The sequence below is a fragment of the Carassius carassius genome, chromosome 32 (genome assembly GCF_963082965.1).
Source record: "Carassius carassius chromosome 32, fCarCar2.1, whole genome shotgun sequence".
Lineage (NCBI taxonomy): Eukaryota > Metazoa > Chordata > Actinopteri > Cypriniformes > Cyprinidae > Carassius > Carassius carassius.
Window position 1 is genome coordinate 30,831,577 of NC_081786.1, and position 26,560 is coordinate 30,858,136.

Sequence of the window (26,560 nt, forward strand, 5' to 3'; positions counted from 1 at the left end):
GGTCATAAAGGAATGGACATGGTCAGAAACAATGCTCAGGTAGGTCATGGCATTTAAACGATGCCCAATTGGCACTAAGGGGCCTAAAGTGTGCCAAGAAAACATCCCCCACACCATTACACCACCACCACCAGCCTGCACAGTGGTAACAAGGCATGATGGATCCATGTTCTCATTCTGTTTATGCCAAATTCTGACTCCACCATCTAAATAAATCTAAATACCATCATAAATATAAAATAGGTACATATAACAGTGTTCTTTATAAGTGGATAGCATGTTCTATCCACTAAATCAGAAAGATGTATTTTAATGTTGTCTCATAACATTTTTTTTCAGGTACCTTTATTTGTAATTGCATAGACATAAAACCATACACTGTTGACAAGGATTGTGCTATATGTAGTGAAGTGAAGTAAAGCAACATGATGGTGAAGTATAATAATAACAAATACTTGGAATTTGTGGAGTTAATCCCATCCACATGCACCTGGCATATACTTTGTATATTTACACAAAACTCCTGTCATTGTGTCAACAGTGTATGGTTTATGTCTATCCTTTATGTTTTTGTAAGCATAATGAACTCTTAACTCTACTTATCACAATTTGTTAGTTTGGACTCAGTCTGTCTTTCATAGTTTGTCATTTGACCTATATTTTGTCTCACATTTTGATTACATAAGTTCACCTGTGGTGTTGCTAATTATTTCATTTGTTCTGTCTAGTTACGTTCTTGTCCTTTTAGTTTGATTTTGTCGGGTAATGTTTTCGACCTCATGACTGCTATCTGTGGATACCCTTTTCCTATGTCATGTGGAATAAATACCTTCTGAATCTTCTCCTATGTGCACCTTTTTCTACAACCTAGCTTCAGTGTGAAACTACAAAATATAAGGTTCTTTAAAAGTTTAAGATCTTAAGAACTACCATCACGATGTTTCAAGTGAAAACACTTTATTAGTAATATGTAGTAACCAAACCACAATCAAATAAAATAACTATTCACTCATGCAAATTAAATACATGTAATTAATTAAAATAATTAGTAACACTATATTTCAGGGTCTATTAACCAGTTGCTTATAAGTATGCATATTTATAGAATATTAGCCATTTATTAGTAGTAAGCACATATTAACAGAGGTGTAAAATACTTGAGTCATTTTACTTGATTACTGTACTTAAGGATTATTTTGGGGGATTTGTACTTTACTCAAATACATTTTAAACTGACTACTTGTACTTTTACTCGTTTACATTTCTGTGGAAAAAAACAGTGCTTTTTACTCCTTACAATTTTATTTAATCTTGAAAAGTACATTATATTTTTATTTTATCTTATGCACATTAAATATGGTAAACAGAAAGTCAAACGTGTGTGCCTGACGTGGGAACTAATAATCATTGTTTTCATGCATCAAACACACACATTTCTACTTTAATTATTACTTTTGTCAGGTAAATGTCTGGCTTCAAAAGTTCACCATCAAATCTGAGGGAGCATATTGAGGTAGCAAAGTTGCGTTTCCCCCACAAAAAAAGTTTATTCATTATTTGTTCTGTTTTGATAGAGCCATTAGCTATGATAAACTGAATGCACAAAATAGTGCAAATAAAATCTGTGATGAGAATTTAAATACTATTAATATTTTTGTGGGATTTTTTTTCTCATTAATCTAATTAGTCCCAAATAACAATTTATCAATATTTGCTAGGAAAAACTACTGAATAAATGCCCAAAATAAAAATTGTAAAGATTAATTGTCCTTTTAGACAGTGACGCTGAATAGACAACACAAATAAAGTGGACTTTAAAAATTTTGTATGTATTAATTCTATGACTCTCCTCATTAATTGAACACATTCTTGTTTTCTGTTTGGAATATATTTCTAGCCTCTCTATCACATCTTGCTCTTCTGTCACAGTCTTGTTTCTTTCTGTCACTGTCTTCTGTGAGTGTTGTGTTTGTTTGGTGCCATGTGCTCTCTCCTGTCTTTTTTTGACCCCACCCATCTTGTTACCTCATTATTGTTTAGTTGCTCCACCTTTGTTTCTCAATTGTTCCCGGACTCATTACCTTCACTCTGCACAGCTGTTTCATCCACTCACACACTTACACACACACCTGGTGCCCATTGTCAATGAGTATATATTCTCCACTCTCACACCACTCTGTCAGGCTGTATTAATTGTGTAATGTAAATTGTGATTTGTAAGTGTTCCTGGATACTCGTGTTTTTGCATCTTGGCTGCGTCTGCTCTTGTCTCCGTGATTTGTTTCTGTTTTGTTTTGCCTTGTTGGCCTTTTAGTTCTCATTTATTAAAAAGTAATTTCTTCCCTGCACTTGGACCCAGACCCTGTTCTTTCCACTGCTCCGTTTCTACCACGCCCTGACATCTTCAAAGGGATAGTTCACCCATAAATGAAAATTCTATCACCATTTACTGACCTCTGTCATCCCAGATTTTTATGACTTTCTTTCTTCACATGAACACAAGCAAAAAAATTTTATTTTTATTTTGAACATGCAATTCTCTAATCAGCCACTGAAAGGTTAAAATAAAAGGTTGTGAAAAATGTCCACTCTCTCCCTCTATTGATTGACACTGGTTTCATGTCTCTGTCTCTTCATCTTCCTGCTGTAGAAAGTTACTACCAAAATAATTATTCAGGACATCTGAACTCCATTGTGAAGCCTCAGAATATAACGCACGAGTCATACGAAAAAATGTCCACTGTCCCCCTCTATAGATTGACACTGGTTTCATGTCTCTGTCTCCCTGCTTAAGAAAGTTATTACAAAAAGAAGGTTAATTTTGGACATGCAATTCCCTTTCCTACCAGTAGGGGTAAAATGAAAGGTTGTGAAAAATGTCCACTGTCCCCCTCTATAGATTGACACTGGTTTCATGTCTCTGTCTCCCTGCTTAAAAAAAGTTATTACAAAAAGAAGGTTAATTTTTGTACATGAAATTCCCTTTCCTACCAGTGGGGGTTAAAAGAAAGGTTATAAAAAATGTCCACTCTCTCCCTCTATTGATTGACAGTGGTTTCATGTCTCTGTCTCCCTGCTGTAGAAAGTTATTACAAAAAGGAGGTTAATTTTGGACATGCAATTCCCTTTTCTACCAGTAGGGGTAAAAAGAAAGGTTGTGAAAAATGTCCACTGTCCCCCTCTATTGATTGACGCTGGTTTCATGTATCTGTCTCTTTGCTGTAGAAAGCAATTACAAAATGAAGGTTAATTTTGGAAATGCAGTTCCCTAATCAGCCACTTGGGGTAAAATGAAAGGTAGTGAAAAATGTCCACTGTCTCCCTCTATTGATAGACATTGGTTTCATGTCTCTGTCTCCCTGCTGTAGAAAGTTATTACAAAAAGAAGGTTAATTTTGGACATCCAATTCCCTTTTCTACCAGTAGGGGTAAAAAGAAAGGTTGTGAAAAATGTCCACTCTCTCCTTCTATTGATTGACAGTGGTTTCATGTCCCTGTCTACCTGCTGTAGAAAGTTATTACAAAAAGAAAGTTAAATTTGGACATGCAATTCTATTTTTTTACCAGTAAGGGTAAAAAAAAGGTTGTGAAAAATGTCCACTGTCCCCCTTTATTGATTCACACTGGTTTCATGTCTCTGTCTCACTGCTATAGAAAGTTATTACAAAAAGGAAGTTAAATTTGGACATGCAATTCTATTTTTTTTACCAGTAAGGGTAAAAAAAAAGGTTGTGAAAAATGTCCACTGTCCCCCTTTATTGATTCACACTGGTTTCATGTCTCTGTCTCACTGCTATAGAAAGTTATTACAAAAAGGAAGTTAATTTTGGACATGCAATTCCCTTTTCTACCAGTAGGGGCAAAAAGCAAGGTTGTGAAAAATGTCCACTGGTCCCCTTTATTGATTGACACAGGTTTCATGTCTCTGTCTCACTGCTGTAGAAAGTTATTATAAAACGAAGGTTAAATTGGACATGCAATTCCCTTTTTTACCAGTAGGGGTAAAAAGAAAGGTTGTGAAAAATGTCCACTCTCTCGTTCTATTGATTGACAGTGGTTTCATGTCTCTGTCTCCCTACAGTAGAAAGTTATTACAAAAAGAAAGTTAATTTTGGATATGCAGTTCCCTTTTCTACCAGCAGGGGTAAAAAGAAAGGTTGTGAAAAATGTCCACTGTCCCCCACTATTGATTGACACTGGTTTCATGTATCTGTCTCTTTGCTGTAGAAAGTTATTACAAAACGAAGGTTAATTTTGGACATGCAATTCCCTTATCAGCCACTTGGGGTAAAATCAAAGGATGTGAAAAATATCAACTCTCTCCTTCTATTGATTGACACTGGTTTCATGTGTCTGTCTTCCTGCTGTAGAAAGTTATTACAAAAAGAAGTTTAATTTTGGACATGCAATTCCTTTTCCTAGCAGTAGGGGTAAAAGGAAAGGTTGTGAAAAATGTCCACTCTCTCCCTCTATTGATTGAAACTGGTTCATGTCTCTGTCTCACTGCTGCAGAAAGTTATTACAAAAAGAAGGTTAATTTTGGACATGCAATTCCCTAATCAGCCACTTGGGGTAAAATGAAAGGATGTGAAAAATATCCACTCTCTCCTTCTATTGATTGACACTGGTTTAATGTGTCTATCTTCCTGCTGTAGAAAGTTATTGCAAAAAGGGGGTTAATTTTGGACATGCAATTCCCTTTCCTAGTAGTAGGGATAAAAAGAAAGGTTGTGAAAAATGTCCACTGTCCCCCTCTATAGATTGACACAGGTTTCATGTCTCTGTCTCCCTGCTGTAGAAAGTTATTACAAAAAGGAGGATAATTTTGGACATGCAATTCCCTTATCAGCCACTTGGGGTAAAATGAAAGGTTGTGAAAAATGTCAACTCTCCCCCTCTACTGATTGACACTTGTTTCATGTCTCTGTCTCCCTGCTGTAGAAAGTTATTACAAAAAGGATATTTTTAACATGCATTTCCCTAATCAGCTACTAGGGGTAAAATGAAAGGTTGTGAAAAATGTCCACTCTTTCCCTCTATTGATTGACACTGGTTTCATGTCTCTGTGTCCCTGCTGTAGAAAGTTATTACAAAAAGAAGGTTAATTTAGGACATGCAATTCCCTTTTATACCAGTGGGGGTTAAAAGAAAGGTTATAAAAAATGTCCACTCTCTCCCTCTATTGATTGACAGTGGTTTCATGTCTCTGTCTCCCTGCTGTAGAAAGTTATTACAAAAAGGAGGTTAATTTTGGACATGCAATTCCCTAATCAGCCACTTGGGGTAAAATGAAAGGAAGTGAAAAATGTCCACTCTCTCCTTCTATTGATTCACACTGGTTTCATGTCTCTATCTTCCTGCTGTAGAAATTTATTACAAAAAGAATGTTAATTTTGGACATGCAATTCCCTTTTCTACCAGTAGGAGTTAAAAGAAAGGTTGTGAAAAATGTCCACTGTCCCCTTTATTGATTGCCACGGGTCTCATGTCTCTATCTTCCTGCTGAAGAAAGTTACTACAAAAAGAAGGTTTTTCTACCAGTAGGGGTAAAAAGAAAGGTTTTGAAAAATGTCCACTCTCTCCCTCTATTGATTTGAAGTGGTTTCATGTCTTTGTGTCACTGCTGTAGAAAGTAATTACAAAAAGAAGGTTAATTTTGGACATGCAATTCCCTTTTCTACCAATAGGGGTAAAAAAAAAAGGTTGTGAAAAATGTCCACTGTCCCCCACTATTGATTGACGCTGGTTTCATGTATCTGTCTCACTGCCGTAGAAAGTTATTACAAAAAAGGTTAATTTTGGACATGCAATTCCCTAATCAGCCACTTGGGGTAAAATAAAAGGATGTGAAAAATATCCACTCTCTCTCTCTATAGATTGACAGTGGTTTCATGTCTCTGTGTCCCTGCTATAGAAAGTTATTACAAAGAGAAGGTTAATTTTGGACATACAATTCCCTTTTATACCAGTAGGGGTAAAAAGAAAGGTTGTGAAAAATGTCCATTGTCCCCCTCTATAGATTGACACTGGTTTCATGTCTCTGTCTCCCTGCTTAAGAATGTTATTACAAAAAAAGGTTAATTTTGGACATGCAATTCACTAATCAGCCACTTGGGGTAAAATGAAAGGATGTGAAAAATGTCCACTCTCTCCCTCTATTGAGTGATACTGGTTTCATCTCTATATCTTCCTGCCGAAGAAAGTTATTACAAAAATAATGTTATTTTTGGACATGCAATTCCCTATTCAGCCACTTGGGGTAAAGAAAGAAAATTGTGAAAAATGTCCACTCTCTCCCTCCATTGATTGACACTGGTTTCATGTCTCTATCTTCCTGCTGTAGAAAGTTATTACAAAAATAAGGTTAATTTTGGACATGCAATTCCCTTTTCTACCAGTAGTGGTAAAAAGAAAGGTTGTTAAAAATGTCCACTGTCCCCCACTTTTGATTAACACTGGTTTCATGTCTAAATGCCCTTTAACTAAAAAGCTATTACAAAAACACATACTGAGCTACAGCAAAAAACGAAGAAAGTTTGCACTTTCCCCACGGTCCCTAACTGAAGGCTCTGCTGAGAGCGTTCCCTCCCGGCTTTCTGCACATTGCGACGGCTTGTACGGGGCCGTGCTTATTATATCGAGGGAAAATATAGAAAAAGAAGGATGTGAAACATGATCAACTTTGCCCTTTTGGCGGTCACACTGCTCAGATTTTTTAGGTCAATTCGTTTTGGAGTTATTGGCGTTTACCGCTGAATGTGTCACGAATATCGAAAACAAAACCAACTTGACCCCGCTCTGAATACCAGCATAGTCCTCATCTGATGCATGACAGTAACTGAACTCAAAACAGTTACACAGATATCAGTGTTATTCATGTCAGGAATGAGAGAGAATCTGCCCCTCGCACTTAACTGGAAGAGTCACTTCTTGTGTAGCTCTTTAATCGTTTCTGAGGAAAGCTTGTAAGGAAGCTAAACAAAAGTCCCAGGCATTTGACTGCAGGCCATGACAACAGAGCCTCATTCCTCAGTAATTCCACTCCGAGCTGGTCGAGGGGCTAGACAAATAAGGTAAACTCCAGTCCTCACGTGTCAAGACCAACCTAAAATTAACCCAGCGAACAGCTGAGTGCTCTCTCGTGTGTGTGTGTGTGTGTGTGTGTGTTCATTCACTGACGTCCACACACACACTCGCAGGCGCGCGCGGCACGAGCGTCTTTGTCTGTGTGACAATAACAGGATGAGACGCTTCTCTTACGCCGAATATATCGCATTATTTCGATCTAGAAACACAAAACCAAACTCGCCTCAGAAAACATCATCATCTGGTGGAGCTGCGAACCGGGACGAGACCGAGCCGTCACAGTGAGTGTGTGTGTTTACTATCGCTGTCCATTAACATTAACCATTAATACATCTCGAGTGAATGCGCTCAGTTTAAGACAGGTGTGGGATTTGTGTCTGTGTGATCTTCAGCTGTCATTGCTTTAACGAGCCCTGGGCTGGTTGTCACACTTTTCTTCAGTCAGTCTTTGTGGGTTGAGTTTGAAATGTCTCTTTATAAACACACACTGTATACGCACACAGACACGGCGATGGTCATTTGTGCGATTGGGGTTAGTTATCAAAATCCAAACTGACAAAACATATTTCAATTTAAGACCTTTTTTAAAAAAGCACTGCAAGAGAAAACAAACGTTTATGAGACAGTCAGAGCTTGTGGTAACATCCCCATGTGACAACTAGCCCTGACACACACTGATTTTGTCCCGTGGATTCTCCTCCAGAGTCAGCTCTTCTGTGAGAAGAGCACATGTGCAGAGCCTGAGTGAAGATGACTGGACGGCTCTGCATGAAGCGGCTCACCGCGGCCAGATGCGCTGCCTGAGGACTCTACTGACAGGTGAGAGCTCTGGACACACCTGTCCTACACAGAGCGCTGACAGCTGGAGGGATTTGTCTCAAATCTTTCGGAAGAAATTCCCAAATAAAAACTGGTTGAACGAGTTGAGATACTCCTGTGCTTTGGCTTGGCTCATAAGTGTTTAATAGTGTTAGTCAGTATTGGTCAGCTGCAGTAATGAAGTGTGTTCCTGTGCTGTGTGACAGATGGTGGCGTGTGTGTGGACAAGCGCACGCTACAGGAGCAGACGCCGCTGCTGCTCGCCGTCCAGGGCACACACCTGGAGTGTGTGAGGACTCTTCTGGAGGCAGGAGCCGACCCCGACATCAGCAACAAGAACAAAGAGACGCCTCTTTATAAAGGTACCTTCACTCTACACTAAACACAAGAGTGTTGATATTCACCTCAGTTTAGTTCAAGAACAGTGTCAAATAAAAATGTGCTGAAGATGTGTTCACTCTCAGATCATCCAAGATCAGGATGAGTTTGTTTCTTCATCAGATCTGGAGAAATATAGCACTGCATCAGTGTGTCATCAATGGATGCTCTGCAGTTAATTGGTTGCCGTCAGAAAGAGAGTCCAAACAGCTGATAAAAACATCACAATAATCCACAGCACTCCAGTCCATCAGTGAACATCTGGAGAAGACACAAGATGAAACAAATCCAGCATTAAGATGATTTTAACTCATAATCCATAATAACACTTCCTCCAGTGAGAAAGTCTCCTGTTGTCTCTCACATATTTGTTTAGAGCTGTTTAAACGCTGCTTGATCTGTGCAGATTTCTCTCCTGATTCAGACCAGAACACTTCTTCACTGGAGGAAGTGTTATTATGGATTATAGACTCATATTTGAGTTAAAAGCATCTTAATGCTGGATTTGTTTCAGCTGTTGTCTTCTCCAGAGGGGGAGCACATCTTCAGCACATTTCCATCCTATGAAACACATTTTATGGAGCTGAGTTCAGTAAGTGTTGTTAATCTCCTTCTTCTTCTTCTTGTGTGTGTCTGGTGTTTAGCGTGTGAGCAGGAGAGTGTGAGCACGGTGAAGCTGCTGCTGGCGTTCGGTGCGGCCGTGAATCAGCGCTGTTATCACGGCTGGACCGCGCTGCATGAAGCAGCGAGACGAGACAACACTGAGCTCTGTGAGACGCTCCTGAGGGCCAGAGCCGCTGTAGACGCCCGCAACGCTGACCACGTCACACCTGCGATAGAAGCGGCTCGACACGGACGCACAGAAGCGCTCGCTCACCTGATCCGCAACGGTACTGAGCACCGGGTTTATTATATATATTCAGACTCTCTCTAACATGCAGTCATTTGGGATCATCTTTTAGTATCTGTAGAAGTGGCTGGTCACTTTGTTGTCCTGTGAATGTTTTTAAAAAACTTAAATGCAATCTGTGCTTTTTGTAGTGAGAGCTGTGTGATAAACTATTCTCCAACAACAGCTATTTTTAGACATGTCAGATGTCTGTTTTCCCTCTGATGGTGATTTTTTTACACAAACATGCTACTCTACGCCAAATACAGTCATCAGTGTTTTTTCTTCAGTCAGCGTGATTAGAGTTTCTTATCCGTTTGATCCATCGATAATTTTACATTTAAATACCATGACACGAATAAATAAATGAATATGATAGCTAACTAAAAACAAAGACCAAGCAAAAAAGATTTAGATGATTTCAGAGAGCCGCGAGAATAGTAGATATAAAACACAAAACTAGAAATCATTTATGTTTATAAGACATTTATTTCAAAGTATGGAGGAATGTGTTTGTAAAGCAGAAGAGCAGAAACACTAGATTGGTTGTGTTTGTCCCGTCAGGTGCTGATGTGAACGCTCAGACGTGTGACGGAAACACTGCTTTAACTGAGGCCTGCAGACACGGTCACACACACACAGTGAAGCTTCTGCTCAGACATCACGCAGACGCCAACAAAGCCACCCACACCGGCCTTCTGCCACTGCACATCGCCAGCCAGCATGGACACAAAGAGTAAGAGTCCAGTCTAATCTAGAGAACTAATGATCTGTGATCTGACACCTCCGACACACGGCAGCTGATTACTGCAGTCCACAGCTGTGTTTAAACCTACAGCTCAGTCACACATGAGAACCTGATGAAGATGTGATCACCATGGCGTCCCAGTTTTCCATAAAGAACTTCAAATTTTTATTCGTCTGACCACAGAACAGTTTTCCACTTTGCCACAGTCCATTTTAAATGAGCCTTGGCCCAGAGAAAACACCTGCGCTTCTGGATCATGTTAATATATGGCTTCTTTTTTTACCTATAGAGTTTTAGCCGGCAATGGTGAATGGCACGGTGGATTGTGTTCACTGACAATGTTTTCTGGAAGTATTCCTGAGCCCATGTTGTGATTTCCATTACAGTAGCATTCCTGTATGTGTTGCAGTGATGCTAAGGGCCTGAAGATCACGGGCATCCAGTATGGTTTCCAGCCTTGACCCTTACACAGAGATTGTTCCAGATTCTCTGAATCTGTTGATGATATTTTACACTGTACTGTAGATGATGATAACTTCAAACTCTTTGCAATTTTTCTCTGAGAAACTCTTTTGTGATGTTGCTCCACTATTTTTCACCGCAGCATTGGGGGAATTGGTGATCCTCTGCCCATCTTGACTTCTGAGAGACACTGCCACTCTGAGAGGCTCTTTTTATACCCAATCATTAAGCAATAAGTCTCTTATTGCTACCTGTCCCAACTTTTTTGGAATGTGTAGCTCTCATGAAATCCAAAATGAGCCAATATTTGGCATGACAATGTCTCACTTTCAACATTTGATATGTTATCTATATTCTATTGTGAATAAAATATAAGTTTATGAGATTTGTAAATTATTCTATTCCTTTTTTACTCACAATTTGTACAGTGTCCCAACTTTTTTGGAATCAGGTTTGTAGAAATGTAGCACTGCATCAGTGTCTCATCAATGGATGCTCTGCAGTGAATGGGTGCCGTCAGAATGAGAGTCCAAACAGCTGATAAATACATTCACAATAATCCACATGATTTAAGAAGCCAAAAGCTGTGTGCTTGTAAGAAACAAATCCATAATTACGACATTTTTAACTAGAATCCAATAAAAAATAATGTTGTCTTTCACATCAAAATCCAGTCACATATTAGTTTAGAGCTGTTTAAACGCTGCTTGACCTGTGCAGATTTCTCTCCTGATTCAGAACAGAACACTCTTTCACTGAAGGAAGTGTTATGGATTATGGACTTCAGATGTTATCTGATGGACTGGAGTGCTGTGGATTATTGTGAATTATGAATTCAAATTCAAATCTGATGAAAAAACAAACTCATTCTTATTTACATTTTATTTTTATTTTTTTTTGTGAACAATTTCTTTAAGACATTTTATAGTGTGTTGATGAATGATTGATTTGTAGGATAATCTGTGAAATGATGTGTTTTCAGGATAGTTTCCTCACTGCTTCCGGTCAGCAGCCGGGCGAGGGTCCGGCGGAGCGGTATCTCTCCGCTTCATCTGGCGGCGGAGCATGACCAGCGGGCCATTCTGAGTCTGCTGATCGAGTCGGGATTCGACATCAACTGCAAACTCTCTCAGGAGCGCTCTGCTGGGTTCCAGAACCGGTGTGTTTCGGCTCTATACTGCGCCGTTGCTGCCAGGAACACAGGGGCCGCCGCCGCTCTGCTGAGGGCCGGAGCTGACCCCAACACTGACCCCTGCAGCCCGCTGCTGCTAGCGGCGCGTCACGGCTGTCTGGAGACCGTGGCCCTGCTGCTGGAGCACGGCTGCGACGCTCGAGCCTGCTTTACCTGCGACACACACCACAGCGAGCAGCACGCTCCCCTCAGAACTCACCTGCACCAGAGACACACCAGCACTGCTCACGCACAGGTAAAGGTGCTGATTCTGTGCTGTCTGACCTATTAACCCAGATGGCAACAATTCATTTCTACATATTTCATTGTTATTTCGAGAAACAAATACAATATATTGCAACAGGGTTATTAAAAGGGCTGGCTTCAAGGTAGTTAATGATGTGCTGTTTTTTCATGTTATTTCATGTATTACAACCCGAATTCCGGAAAAGTTGGGACGTTTTTTAAGTTTTAATAAAATGAAAACTAAAGGAATTTCAAAACACATGAGCCAATATTTTATTCCCAATAGAACATAGATAACGTAGCAAATGTTTAAACTGAGAAAGTTTACAATTTTATCCACTTAATTAGCTCATTTAAAATGTAATGCCTGCTACAGGTCTCAAAAAAGTTGGCACGGGGGCAACAAATGGCTAAAAAAGCAAGCAGTTTTGAAAAGATTCAGCTGGGAGAACATCTAGTGATTAATTAAGTTAATTGATATCAGGTCTGTAACATGATTAGCTATAAAAGCTTTGTCTTAGAGAAGCAGAGTCTCTCAGAAGTAAAGATGGGCAGAGGCTCTCCAATCTGTGAAAGACTGCGTAAAAAAAATTGTGGAAAACTTTAAAAACAATGTTCCTCAACGTCAAATTGCAAAGGCTTTGCAAATCTGATCATCTACAGTGCATAACATCATCAAAAGATTCAGAGAAACTGGAGAAATCTCTGTGTGTAAGGGACAAGGCCGGAGACCTTTATTGGATGCCCGTGGTCTTCGGGCTCTCAGACGACACTGCATCACTCATCGGCATGATTGTGTCAATGACATTACTAAATGGGCCCAGGAATACTTTCAGAAACCACTGTCGGTAAACACAATCCGCCGTGCCATCAGCAGATGCTAACTAAAGCTCTATCATGCAAAAAGGAAGCCATATGTGAACATGGTCCAGAAGCGCCGTCGTGTCCTGTGGGCCAAGGCTCATTTAAAATGGACTATTTCAAAGTGGAATAGTGTTTTATGGTCAGACGAGTCCAAATTTGACATTCTTGTTAGAAATCACGGACACCGTGTCCTCCGGGCTAAAGAGGAGGGAGACCTTCCAGCATGTTATCAGCGTTCAGTTCAAAAGCCAGCATCTCTGATGGTATGGGGGTGCATAAGTGCATACGGTATGGGCAGCTTGCATGTTTTGGAAGGCTCTGTGAATGCTGAAAGATATATAAAGGTTTTAGAGCAACATATGCTTCCCTCCAAACAACATCTATTTCAGGGAAGGCCTTGTTTATTTCAGCAGGACAATGCAAAACCACATACTGCAGCTATAACAACAGCATGGCTTCGTCGTAGAAGAGTCCGGGTGCTAACCTGGCCTGCCTGCAGTCCAGATCTTTCACCTATAGAGAACATTTGGCGCATCATTAAACGAAAAATACGTCAAAGACGACCACGAACTCTTCAGCAGCTGGAAATCTATATAAGGCAAGAATGGGACCAAATTCCAACAGCAAAACTCCAGCAACTCATAGCCTCAATGCCCAGACGTCTTCAAACTGTTTTGAAAAGAAAAGGAGATGCTACACCATGGTAAACATGCCCCGTCCCAACTATTTTGAGACCTGTAGCAGAAATCAAAATTGAAATGAGCTCATTTTGTGCATAAAATTGTAAACTTTCTCAGTTTAAACATTTGCTATGTTATCTATGTTCTATTGTGAATAAAATATTGGCTCATGTGATTTGAAATTCCTTTCGTTTTCATTTTATTAAAATTTAAAAAACGTCCCAACTTTTCCGGAATTCGGGTTGTAAAAACAAAACAAAAAAAATTATATATATATATATATATATATATATATTTCATGGTTAGAACATTATGCATACACAGAGCGTTCCCTGTATGTAGTGTGTTTTAGCTTCTGAAGCTGTCCGTGTCGATCGGTTCACTTTCAGTTCTGTGACTGGATCTGGTCCTCCTGCTGGAGACACACAGCCGGGCGGCTCATCGATTTGCTGCTGGACTATGTAGGAAACGTTCAGCTCTGCAGCAGGATCAGAGATCTCCTTCTGGACCAACCGGAGTGGACGAGCATTAAGGAGAAAACATGTGAGTTCACAAGCATCTGTTTGCATGAGGAGCCACAACACATTCACCAGTAAAACCATAGCAGAAATGCACAGATGCTGGCATCACTATGATTATCTGCCTGCCCTTTGAACTATTTCAACAAACAGTGACACTTTTACACTACCAGTCAAAAGTTTTTGTTTTTACAGAAATCTCTTCTGTTTACCAAGCCTGCATTTGTTTCATCTAAAATACAGCAAAATCATTAAAATTATGAAATATTATGACAATCTGACACCTGTTTTCTGTGTGAATCTGTGTTAAAGTGTAATGTATTTCTGTGATGCTCCGCTGTATTTTCAGCATCATTCCTCCAGTCTTCAGTGTCACACGATCTTCAGAAATCAGAATAATATGATGATTTACTGCTCAAGAAACATTTCTGATTATTATTATCATTGGTATTTAACACATTTGAGTACCTTTTTTCAGGATTATTTGATGAATATAAAGATCCAAAGATAAGCATGATACACTACACCATTCAAAAGCTTGGAGTCAGTGTCATTCTTTTATTTAGCAAGGATGCTTTAAATTGATCAAAACTGGTGACGAAGACATTTTTATTTCAGATAAATGCTGTCCTCTGAACTTCCTATTCATTTACATTTATTTATTTAGCAGATCCTTTTCTCCAAAGTGACTGTTTTCAACATAATAAAAATAATAATAATAATAATAATAATAATAATAATAAACATAGCTGCAAGCAGCAATTTCGAATTGAGGAGCTAAGCATGGCATGGAGCATCACACCAAATGCAACAATGAGCAATTACAGTAATTTCAGGATGATTGTAATTGAAATCGCTGAAAAATCATAAATATAGCCATTAGTAATATGATTAAATGGCTTACGACTCTTGAGCAACAGGTAGCGATATAATCAAATCATTTTGTTGTGTTTTGTGTGAGGTGACAATGGCACACACAAAGTTTGGCGTCAGTATGTCAAAGCATTGCAGAGATACAGCCTCAAGTGTCATTTTGACATCATGCCTAAAAGTCGTCACGGCGAAAACTGTTTTGTTTATCAACACAAAATCCATAACTTTTTCTCAGGACAGTCTGAAGATAATCTGACTCGATTTTTATTATTAATGGTTATTGATAATTATTAATGGTTATTGATTGTTTATTACTCTTGACCAATAGGTGGCGCTGTTACCAAACTGATGTGGCATGGTCTGTGTGGGGTGACAATGACACTTACAAAGTTTGGTGCAAATATGTCAAAGTTTTGCAAAGATACAGCCTCAAATGCATTTTGGAATCTTTCCAGCAAATTCGTTGATGCACTAAATGAGAACCGTTTCGTATATCGACACAACAATAACTTTTCGCCAGTGGGGTCTGAAGATGATCCGCGTAAAAATTTGGTGAAAACCGGTCTAACGGTCTAGGAGGAGTTTGAAAAACTAGGTTTTCAACATTAATTAAAATGGCGGACAGGAAGTATGGCCATTTTTGGCATAATTGGTATCGATGCTCTCGACATGACCCAAAGAATATAGAGAGACCACTTTCATTTCAATAGCCTAATTTTTTCAAAAGTTATTAGAATTTATTTATATTTCATGATAACTTTTGACCACAAGGGGGCACTGCCCCCAAACTTTTTTGAGTAGCATCAGGGCATGAAGCTGAATATTTTTGTAATAATTTTTTGTAACGATACGATAATGCATTCAAAAAATACAGCATTTTAGAACATAATTCAAAATGACCGACACCTAAAATGGCTGACATGGCAATATCATTCTGCATATCATTCGACTCCGCATTACCCACTGAATCTAAAGAGACCAGTTGTGTAATTTTGGCCGAACTATTAGATAAAAAAATATTTATGCATTTTTCATATCTCCTGACCACTAGGTGGCACTGCACCGGCCACTGCAGGTAGTCTCAGGTCATGCTTGTTATAACACACACCAAGTTTGATCTCAATATGCCAAACCGTTGCCGAGATAGAGCCTCACATGCATTTTTGCATGCTTTTCGTCATATTTGTTCATGTGTCATTCGAGAACGGTTGGACGAATCAACTTGAATTCCATAACTTTTTGCCAGCATGGTCTGAAGATGATCTGAGCCAATTTTGGTAAAAAATCGGACTAACCGTCTAGGACGAGTTTGAAAAAGTAGGTTTTTCGAACAATTGAAAATAGCGAAAATACCTTCGGTGCTTGGCCCCTGATAAATGCTTTTTATCACAGGAATACATTTAAAATGTATTCAAATATAAAAGTTATTTTAAATAGTAAAAAATATAAAAAAATGTTTTTGCTATACTTTGGATCAAATAAATGAAGTCTTGGTTAGCAGAATAGACTTTAAAAAACAATATAAACCTTACTGTTCAAAAACCTTTGACTGCTAGAGTATAATATAAATGTTCATGCTTTGTTTTTTACACAAAAGACAATTTCAGTGTTTCAACTTTAAATTTCAAATGAGGATTTTGTTTTTATTTAAGAAATTTGTTAACTTAATTTTTCATAATATCTGTTTGGCTTTTATTAGCCTGTCAGTCATCCAGAAATTGGAGTTACTTGTCGTGTGCATATTAAAGGTGATTGAACACCAGCTCGTCGTGGTCAGCTCCAGAGGGAAGAGTGTTGTGTTTGTTGGTGTGATGTAGTTGTGTGTCTGCATACTGAGCAGGATCCGTGTGACGTTTATGTCTCCACAGCGTCTCCACGAGGCCTGACGCATCTCTGTCGGCTGAGGATCCGAGAGCAGCTGGGGCCACAGAGACTGAGATGTGTGGAGTCACTGCCGCTGCCGGGCCCCATGCTGCGCTTCCTGAGCTCCAGGGGCCTTTAGCACAACATTAACCAAACCGGACTCTGCTGGACACTCACTCCTGTCCACCGTGCACTGTGTATTTATATAACTTTTAATACTTTTAAACTAGTTTAATACTTTTTAGTGTTAAACTAACCCTCCCAGTGTTTATATAACTTAAAAAAGTAACACAGAAGCAGTGAAAAGTTAATGAGAAAATTAGTTGATTGAGTGATTATTAAGCTTTAAAGGGATACTCCACCCCAAAATGTTCGTCTTCGGAACACAATGTAAGATATTTTGGATGAAAACTGGGAGGCTTGTGACTGTCCCATAGACTGCTAAATAAATAACTGAAAAGTATGAAAGACATCATCAGAATAGTTAATCTGCCATTAGTGGTTCAACTGTAACGTTATGTAGGGACGGGAACCCTTTTTGTACACAAAATTAAAATAACGACTTTATTCAACAATTTCTGTCAACAATCTCCTCTGTGTCTCTCCATATCACTGTATGCTGAATATGCTCTTCTGTATCATCCGCGCCACAAGGAAGGATGCGCTGTTTCTATGTGTATTTATGCCTTAATTTTGAAAGAAATCCGCGCATCCTTGTGGCCACCTAACACAGAAGAGCACAGGCCGTTTGAGTGATGTGGAGATACACAGAGCAGACTGTTGACAAAGGAATTGTTGAATAAAGTTATTTTTGTTTTCTTCACGTACAAACAGTATTCTCGATGCTTCATAACATTACGGTTGAATCACTGATGGCAGATGGACTATTCTGATGATGCTTTTCATACTTCTGGATCTTGACAGTGTAACTTAAGCCTGGCTCACACTGCAGGAGTTTTAAAGTCATAAACAATTTTGAAATCTGGTTGCAGCACACACATCAGGAGAATCTTTGCAGATTATCTACAAGATTTGAACATCGTGGCACATCACACACTGCCAGATATCATTAAGATTATCATGCCAGAGGGAGCGCCTCAAGTGATCTCACGCAGCAGATCATCACAGAATTTTTATTTTGCGTGCTAGCTTTGTGCACTCAGCTGGTGCATTTAAAACTGAGGCGATTATACTCCAGTGCTTCTCTTTCTCCTTACGGTTCTGATGCACTTTTGACACATTATACAGACAGTTGTGTTACTACAAAATGTCAAGAAACAGTCTCCTCCATCTCCACTATCCAATGAAGCAGTACATCAGCTGTTTTTAAAAACATGTTTGATAATAATCGGGGCTGCCCCGATTTGCGTGCGAGCAGATCGGGAGGTGCGAGATTCGATCGGTGAACTCCTCACACTACCAAATAACCTGTGCTGGACATTGGGACAGACCGAGGTGCTCGACAAGATGTTTGCTCCGATTCTTAGGAGGGGAAAATCTGGGCTAAATAGGGCTAAAAATCCTGTAATGTGAGCCAGGCTTTACTTGGCAGTTTATGGGACAGTCACAAGACTCCCAGTTTTCATCCAAAATATCTTAAATTTTGTTCCGAAGATGAACGGAGCTTTCACAGGTTTGGGACGACATGGGGGTAAAAAAAAACAGCACAAGGGAGTAGTTACATGTAACAGAATCATGTCATTTAATTACAAAATAAATGTAGCTGTTATCAGTTACAGTTACTGAGAAAGAAATGTGTAATTAAATTACAGTTACTTCTGAAAATGTTAATGATTTCAAAGGGACTTACATGTGAATATTTTCTCACACAGATTTGATTAATTTCTTTTATAAATTGCAGACTGCTCTAAAATATGAGACAGCAATGTTTTAGGAGTTTAGGAAACGTGCTTATTCAATTACTGTGTTATTTCCTATTTGGGTTTATGTAAATGCTTTATTTTTAAGATTAACTGTTATTTTTCCAAAGCATTGTTAGCATGTCAAAATTTGATTTTAAAAATAGTTTATATATTAAACTATTTCTTGTTATGATTTTAAATCTGCATTTAACATCAGAATGATCTCTAAGTAAAAAGAGGTGCTCAAGTCTGATTGTGTGGTGGCAGCAGTACCGTCGCTCCCTACACACAGAGTACACAGTCTGCGTAGGGCACCAACTCCCAGAGGGGGCACCATCCCAGTTGCTCAAAAAAACACATGCGCCATTCTCCCATCCACGCTCGCGACCGCTTGCACCTCATGTTTGTGGCTGAATGTTCATAATTGATGGATGGACATCTATGCCCGGGTAAAGGACATCACCAATCCGGCGCAGAGAAAAGAAAACTAAAGAAAGTAAAGTTAAAAAAAAAAAAAAAAAAAAAAACAGTATAAAGTTGGCTTGACGTTGGACATTCGAGAGTCTCAAATTTAGAGACCGTCTCTAAAGTTACATGTGATATTGTTATACACTTTTCTAACGTCAGTAGCATTTGAGGAGAATGACTTACAGTCATAAAAACAACTGTAATTGTTCATTTAGGTGACAGCTATAATGCAAAATTGGGTCTGCGGTCTTGGGTGACGGGATGGGGGGCTTATGATATTAGACTTCGTAGCCTATAATAAAAGATAATGAATTTCAAGCCTTAACTAAACTCATTTTTATTCAAAGATCAACCGTCTGTCATTACTCTTTAGTCTGCCACAAGAAACAACAACATTAAAATCATTAATTAAAATGTCATTGTAAAAAGAAAAAAATAAACAATGACTGTTGTAACAGTGCGTAAATCAGACCTTTCTGTAACGCTAACGCTAAGCGAGCTGTCAATCACTCCTGTATGCGTGCATCACTGTCCTCCTCGCAGCTGCAGCAACTTGCGCTCTCTTCATCAAGCTTTAAAACAAAAAGGGGACAAAAAGGTCGTATTGTCTTTGTTCATATAGATTAATTCGATAAATGAATATCTAAATTCGAGCCGCCTACGGTATTTTTTTAGAACTTAGAAAAAAGATGCTGCAGCCAAAGAGCAGCTGGCGGGGGCTGGTTGCAGGACGACTCAACCTCCGCAGACAGTTTTTAATGTTTATTAGACAATAACTACTCAAGATTTTGCTTTTGTATAATTTTCGGGACAATTAGGGCCAGATTTGGGATTCGAGACAACAGTTTAGATTTCGGGACTGTCCCGAATTTTTCGGGATGTCTGGTCACCCTAATTATACCTCAAATAACAAGTTAAGCTGTATTTACTTACGGTTGGAGCTAAACTCTGCAGGAAGTTCTGTCTGTAATCATCAAGTGCTCCTGAGGCCCGTTCTTCGTACGTCGCTAACTCAGTTAGCTGGATTTGATTGTTGACGATTTGTCGTGATCTTGGATCGTTTGGTTCTTCGAAGCTCATCCCAGAGCTGCTGTCATAGCAACAGGTCCGTAAGCTTAAACCTGCTCGGGAGCAGCTTATTTCATGTAAACAGGATTAGATCGCTTCTTTTCAACCAGAACTGATACTCAAAATATGTCTGCTACCACCGCCACTTTATTACAAGTGTATCGTACTGATCCAGGGACAATAATTTAAAATAATAATCATTTAAAAAATTATTTAAAAATAATATAAAAATGCTGTGTAGTCCATAACAGCCTACTATAGACAAAGCCAGTTTTACTCACTGAAATATTTATTTGTCATAAAGGTATTACTTCATAATTGTATTAGAGTCTTACACACATGCTATACAGATAATAGAGTCGTGCATTATTTTGAGTGATGACTGCTATTATAAGAGTGGCTTGATGGAGCGCAGGAGATGCAGATAACATGATATTGACCCTTAAGAAACTTTCATTAATGCTGTCACGTAACTAATCTGTCCAAATATAAAATTAAATGAATAGATAATTTCTACATTGAAATAAAAATGTAAAGACTGCACAACTATTATAAATTGCGAATCATTTATGTAGTTTTGTTTGCTTGGCTGTTTCCTTATAAAAGTCCAGAAATTTGTCAAGTTTTTCGTCGGGTGTCGTTTTAAATTATATGATGTCATTACATTGCCATCTTGCCACCAGCCAATCGCTGCACCGCTGATCATGGTTTCGAGTATCGATACATATCCCCTTTAAAGCCAACACATGAACGCACAATTATCTCAGATAACTCAATCCAGCGATACTAATCATACACAACAGGTGTGTTCAAAGAACCAAATTAGCCGGATCATGATTAGCACGATGATATCATCTTGGATGTGTCATTTGATCTCGGATGTAATAAGCGACGTACGAAGAACGGGCCCCTGATGTTTGCTGATTCAGTTGTGTTTGATCAGGGGCCTGTTCTTATGCTCTATATTATTGTTGGGGATTTGACATGTTCCAGGAGCGTTAAGTTCTCTGAAGCTTGCTGTGATAGCAACAGGTCCGTCAGCTCAAACCTGCTCGGGATCAGGCTAATCTCACATAAACAGGATTTGATTGCATCTGAAAGTCTGTCCCAGCCATTGCTACTTTCTTACACTTAAAATGTTGCATAAACTATAATAATAGACACCACCTCATTTAGAGATTATTTCGTTAAGGAATAATTATCTCATGATTTTATCAGAGTCATACAAACATTACCTGCAGTTTGTATGAGTCATGCATTAATTTGAGCCTTGATGCTGTAGCGGATCTGACTCGAATCAGACAAATTAAAGAGTCGATTAGGTTGGACTGTGGTTGAAACATGAGCTGAATTCCTCAGTAAGGCAACAGGAAGTCATAAAACATTCTGTGCCACAAGTCCCAAGCAAAATAACCAACCAACCAACCAACGCTTTCACAGAACAGCTTTCAACATTAACACCACTAGAACAATTATTAACAATTTCCATTCGGAGAAGAGATTGTCAAATTTGTTGTTCGTAATTGATAGGCAACGCCGGACATCATGTGTAAACCCATGAGAGTACTACACAAGATCCTTTGACTTCCCCACCCAGCAGAACCAGACTGAAATTCCTAAGGGGGAAGGGGCTTTGAGCCTCTGGTCTCCACAGAAATCTTTGTCAGATAATGGCACAGAAAACTGTCTTTTCTACATATATATATATATATTTGGACGAAAATGAACTCAAAAAGACTTATAAATGAATATCAGTCCATCGCTTTACTCCATATTCATTTATGTGTAACCCACACATTTGACTATCATGTTATAATCACTTATTGTGTATGTCTTTTAATAACTATGGGATAGCTTAAGGATACATAGTCATGTCTAGTATCTATGGAATCGAATCTGCTTGCTTGAAATAGTCCTGACCATCAGTTATTGGTCAAATGTATCATATTCTTGTTATAGGAGTCATGTCCAAAATTATACCCTGCAAGAGCGGGAAAATTCAGACCATGTGCTTGATAAGATAACATATGATTTATGATACCCCCGAGCCAAGACTATATCTGATTGGTCAAGACAACATTTGAGGTGTGGACAACAGGCCAGTTTAAATACCCAGGACACCATAAAATCCGGCTTTTAGCTTTTAGCTTGCTTCTTAGCTTCTGCTATTAGTCATGTTTGCTTTTAGCTTCTAGCTTTGCTCTGCTATTAGTCATGTATGCTTTTAGTTTTAGCCTTGCTTCTGCTATCAGTCATGTATGCTTTTAGCTTCTAGCTTTGCTCTGCTATTAGTCATGTTTGCTTTTAGCTTCTAGCTTTGCTCTGCTATTAGTCATGTATGCTTTTAGTTTTAGCCTTGCTTCTGCTATCAGTCATGCCTGCTTTTAGCTTGTTGCTTTGCTTCTTAGCTTTAGCTTTTAGCCATGCTTTTAGTCATCACTGTTCTTTGAGCGCGGTTCCAGCGTGCTTCAGCCTGCACGCCTGCTGCTACTTAGCCACGATGAGAAGAAACACCACCTATAGTCTCGTCAAACTTTACTTCTTTTCTTTTCCGTTTGAGAGTTTCGTGTTCTGAGTTAAGTTTTGTAACGTCGAGTTCAACTTCAACCAGCCACACAACTCCGCGTCTTCAGCCAACGCCCAACCACGGGCTTCCCAAGACGTCACTTCAGCGACTACTGAACTTCCAGACAATCAGCAACATCGGAAACCCCCTTTCGATGACAACAAAGAGAACACAGGCAATGTACCTTCAGACATTTGTGCTGGTGTATCTAATATAATTTTAACCTCATTGAGGAACTCAATGCGATGGTTAATTAAGTGATTGATGGCTGTTCATGTATATTCAATTTCACATATTGCTGTAAACTTGGGATTCCATATTTCCATTCTCTTAAACTCATCTTTCCCTAACTTTCGATCTTCCTGCAACTTGTGTGAATGTGCGTGCGTGCGTTTATGTGTTAGATTAGTTTATATGTCTTAGATTTATGTAATAAAGCCTTATTCATATTGAAAAGAGAAGTATCTTGTGTTTTGTGCTTACAAGTTAATGTCTTAAACTGCCGATCTTGTTACTGTGCTAATTGATAGTGTTTTCACTATAGTTTGGATATTAATATCCAGCGCAGATTTGATGTTATACGGCTCATTCAGTGAATCGCAGGGCGTCTCAGTGATCAGCCGTGAAACAGTGATTCTGTTCAAATTCCCTTTAAAATCTTAAATGATTCCCTTTGAGCTAAATTGACCTGTTTCCTTTACAATGCTGGTGGCTTTGATGAATCACAGGAGATGCACTTCTCAAATCTCAAAATGCTGTTTTGATGGACAATTAATATAAAGTTAGGTTTATGTCTTAATGGATCTTGTGAATTAAGAAACTTTCATTCATACTGTCATATTTAATAAATCCACTTCCAAATTAAATGAATTGCTAATTAGAATACTCTTGATGTAAAAAATAAAATAAAAATACAGGAAATTGTACAAATACTAAAAATTGTGAGAAATAATTGGTAATCTACGGTGACCAGGAGGGGACATGTTCGGTTTACTTAATCTGTCATGGCCTTGAGATCCTGTGATCCGAGACATCCGCTTCTCGTGGCTGAACAAACCTGCCTGACCATAGCATTTATTATCATTAATGTTGTAATAAAGTAGTGCAATGTGATACATTTGTCATTACATGATTTTAAATAGGAAGTTAGATTTTTTCAAAGAATGTTAATGATCAATTTAATGGAGGCTTCTGAAATGTATTTCAATGTGCATATAAAGCAAACATTATACAAGCAGTACATTGTCAGAAATAAAATGTTAAGTTAATTATTGAATTATTGGCTGATAGACCCACTAGTGAATATTTATTCACTGTGCTCGTTGTTTCACTTGTATTGAATATAGGCCTTCACAAGAATCATGTTATTACAGCTAAATAATATATTACAGGAGCCATGGCTGATCGCTCGATGATGCTGTGGTGTTACTTGGGTGAAAAATATTTCGTTACAAAAAGATTTAAAGAGCAAACATCGCTGAGCTTTATTTAATTATTTATTTTAACCATTGTCATATTTTAAGTTGATTTCAAAAATACAATTCAGTATGTTCTCTAGACATTTAGCAAAAATGTTTATCCACATGAGGATAGGATATCATAAAATAAATTAAGTTGAAATGAAAAGCAGAGGGCAAAACAAACTTTAAATAAATTTCTCTACACCGATGCTTCTCTTCACCGAAATTTCTGTAAAATTAACTGTATTTTACTGTAGGACAGTTATACAGCATGTTACTGTATTTTAAAGTTACATTTTGGGAAATATCCTCTTGGCGCCACTAAAATACAGTATCTTTAATTTACTGTAAATCTAAATACAGTATAAAAATAAAATAAAAAATGAGCGCGGAACCTGACCAATCACAGAAAAGCTTTTATTTCCCGCTTGGAGAAAGAAGAAAAGGAAGACACACAGATGCGAGAAAAACCAGTCAGATGCTAAGGTGTGTACAAATATTCCTCCTTTTACTTTACATATATTATTTCTTTGGTTTAACTAAAAAAAAAAATAATTAATAACATTTTTAAAAATTAAATGCTGCCACTTAATGGCGCGCATTCACTTCACATTTATGCTGTGAAGAGAGCTAGAAAGAGTTGTGGTGAAACTGTGCAAACATTCACATTTCTCTCCTTTCCCTTTTCTGAACGTTTCACCGTCAAAATATGGAAATTAACGGGTCTCTGCCTGGGGTTTGACCATGCCAGGAGCTGGTGAGTGTTCATGTGAACTGTTGGCCGAACAACAAAGCTTTCGTGGATTTAGTTTCAAGTCAATCGGTTTTTTTCCCACTATTATCGCTTGACAACTGATTACCCCATATAAATGCTCGTAATGCATATTGTGCTAGAGTAAAACCCGCAATGTTCTTGTGCAAACACTGTGGCGTCTCTGTGGAGACATTATACGCCTTTATTAATCATGCCAAAGGGCATAAAAACACGGCGAACTTCAGGTTTTCGTGTGCAGTTCCTGAATGCCCATGCACTTTCCAAAGCCTCTCCGCCCTTCAGTCTCACATTTACCGCAAACACAGAAAGTCTGCAAAAAAACCGAACGGATCAGAACAGCACGATCTGAATTCTAGATGCAGTGTTGAAGGCTGTGCATTCGTGTCCACCAAATTCGCCAGTCTTTGTGAACATCTAAAATGGCATATTCGAGATGGCAAAAAAATTGAATGTCCAATTACTGGCTGTAAAAAATATTTTCAAAAAAGTCGTCATTTTCAGCACACCTCAGTAGACAACATAAAAACGATTTAGAGAAATCTGTTTGTGCAGATATCACTGAGATTTCTGTTGCTGTGCCAGATGTGAATACTGAAGGCTTTGATGATGTGGAATTTCAAGACAGTAGTTCAGCCATTCAGCTTGACAGACAAATTTCTGACAAATTTGGCTTTATTTTATTTGAGGATGCAGTCAAAAATGATTCTGCCAGCTACAACAATTCAGATTTTAATTGATGAGTTCATGGAGGTGCATACAAATAGCATGACGCATACATTGTCCAAAGTTAATGAAGAATTGACAAAACTAAAAATTCCAGACTGTCAAATAAATGAAATAATAAGTGGGTTATCTAAAGAAAACTTACTTAAGATGTATAATGAGGGATATTTTAAGTCAGACCTTTTTCAAAAAACATCTCAATTATGTGGAGCCTGTGCAGGTGTACCTAGGCTGTGATGCATCAGGGAAAGAGCGCTTTTGTCAGTACATACCAGTAAAAGACACTCTGAAGGCATTTCTGAACAATGGATCTGTTAAAGAGCAGTATTATAAGGCCAAGGAACAAATATCACAAAATCCCCATGTACCTGAGGATATAAGGGATGGGAGAAATTTTAAAGAAAACACTCTTTTTAAAGAGTCTTCATCAGTGGTGTCTCTAATTTTCTATCAAGATGCATTCAAGGTAGTTAATCCGCTTGGCTCTGGAAGAAAAAACACACAAACTAGTTGCTGTGTACTTGATACTTTCAGAAATCTGTCCCCATAATAGATCATCTATTGATCCTATGCAATTGGTCATGCTTTGTAGAGAGGAAGATTTTAAGTTTTTTGGGCAGCAACAAGTTTTCACACCTCTTTTGTGTGATCTCAAGGACATGGAGGAATGTGGAATTGTACTGGAGAATGGAGAGACAGTGAGGGGAGCAGTGATTGCCATTGTTAGAGATAATTTGGGGTCATATAGCATCGGAGAGTTTACTGAGAATTTCAGTAAGAGTTGAAATTTCTGCCGTTACTGTCTTATAAACAGACACGTTTGAAAGCAAGGGCACAGACTTAGGTCCAACAAGAACAAAACAGAGCTACCAAAACAGTGTGGCAATGTTTGAAGGGCAATAAATGTGTGATGGTGTCAAGTTTGACTCTGTGTTCAACTGCCTAAAACACTTTCATGTTTGTGATCCTGGGCTTCCTCCGTGTTTGGCACATGATCTTTTTGAAGGAGTTGTTTCAACAGATCTGGCTTTGTACATAAAA

The 26,560-nt window shown here is 38.5% G+C and overlaps 1 protein-coding gene across 1 annotated transcript; it reads left to right on the top strand.

The window, feature by feature from the left end:
• The first annotated feature begins 7,139 nt into the window (after positions 1–7,139).
• On the top strand, positions 7,140–16,826 carry LOC132113325 (ankyrin repeat and SOCS box protein 2-like). Its single transcript, XM_059521126.1, has 8 exons — positions 7,140–7,367; positions 7,790–7,905; positions 8,112–8,267; positions 8,928–9,173; positions 9,737–9,908; positions 11,365–11,809; positions 13,733–13,886; positions 16,603–16,826. Exons 1-8 carry the CDS (start codon positions 7,243–7,245, stop codon positions 16,734–16,736), a joined length of 1,548 nt encoding a protein of 515 aa, XP_059377109.1. The 5' UTR covers positions 7,140–7,242; the 3' UTR covers positions 16,737–16,826.
• The last annotated feature ends 9,734 nt before the right edge of the window (positions 16,827–26,560 follow it).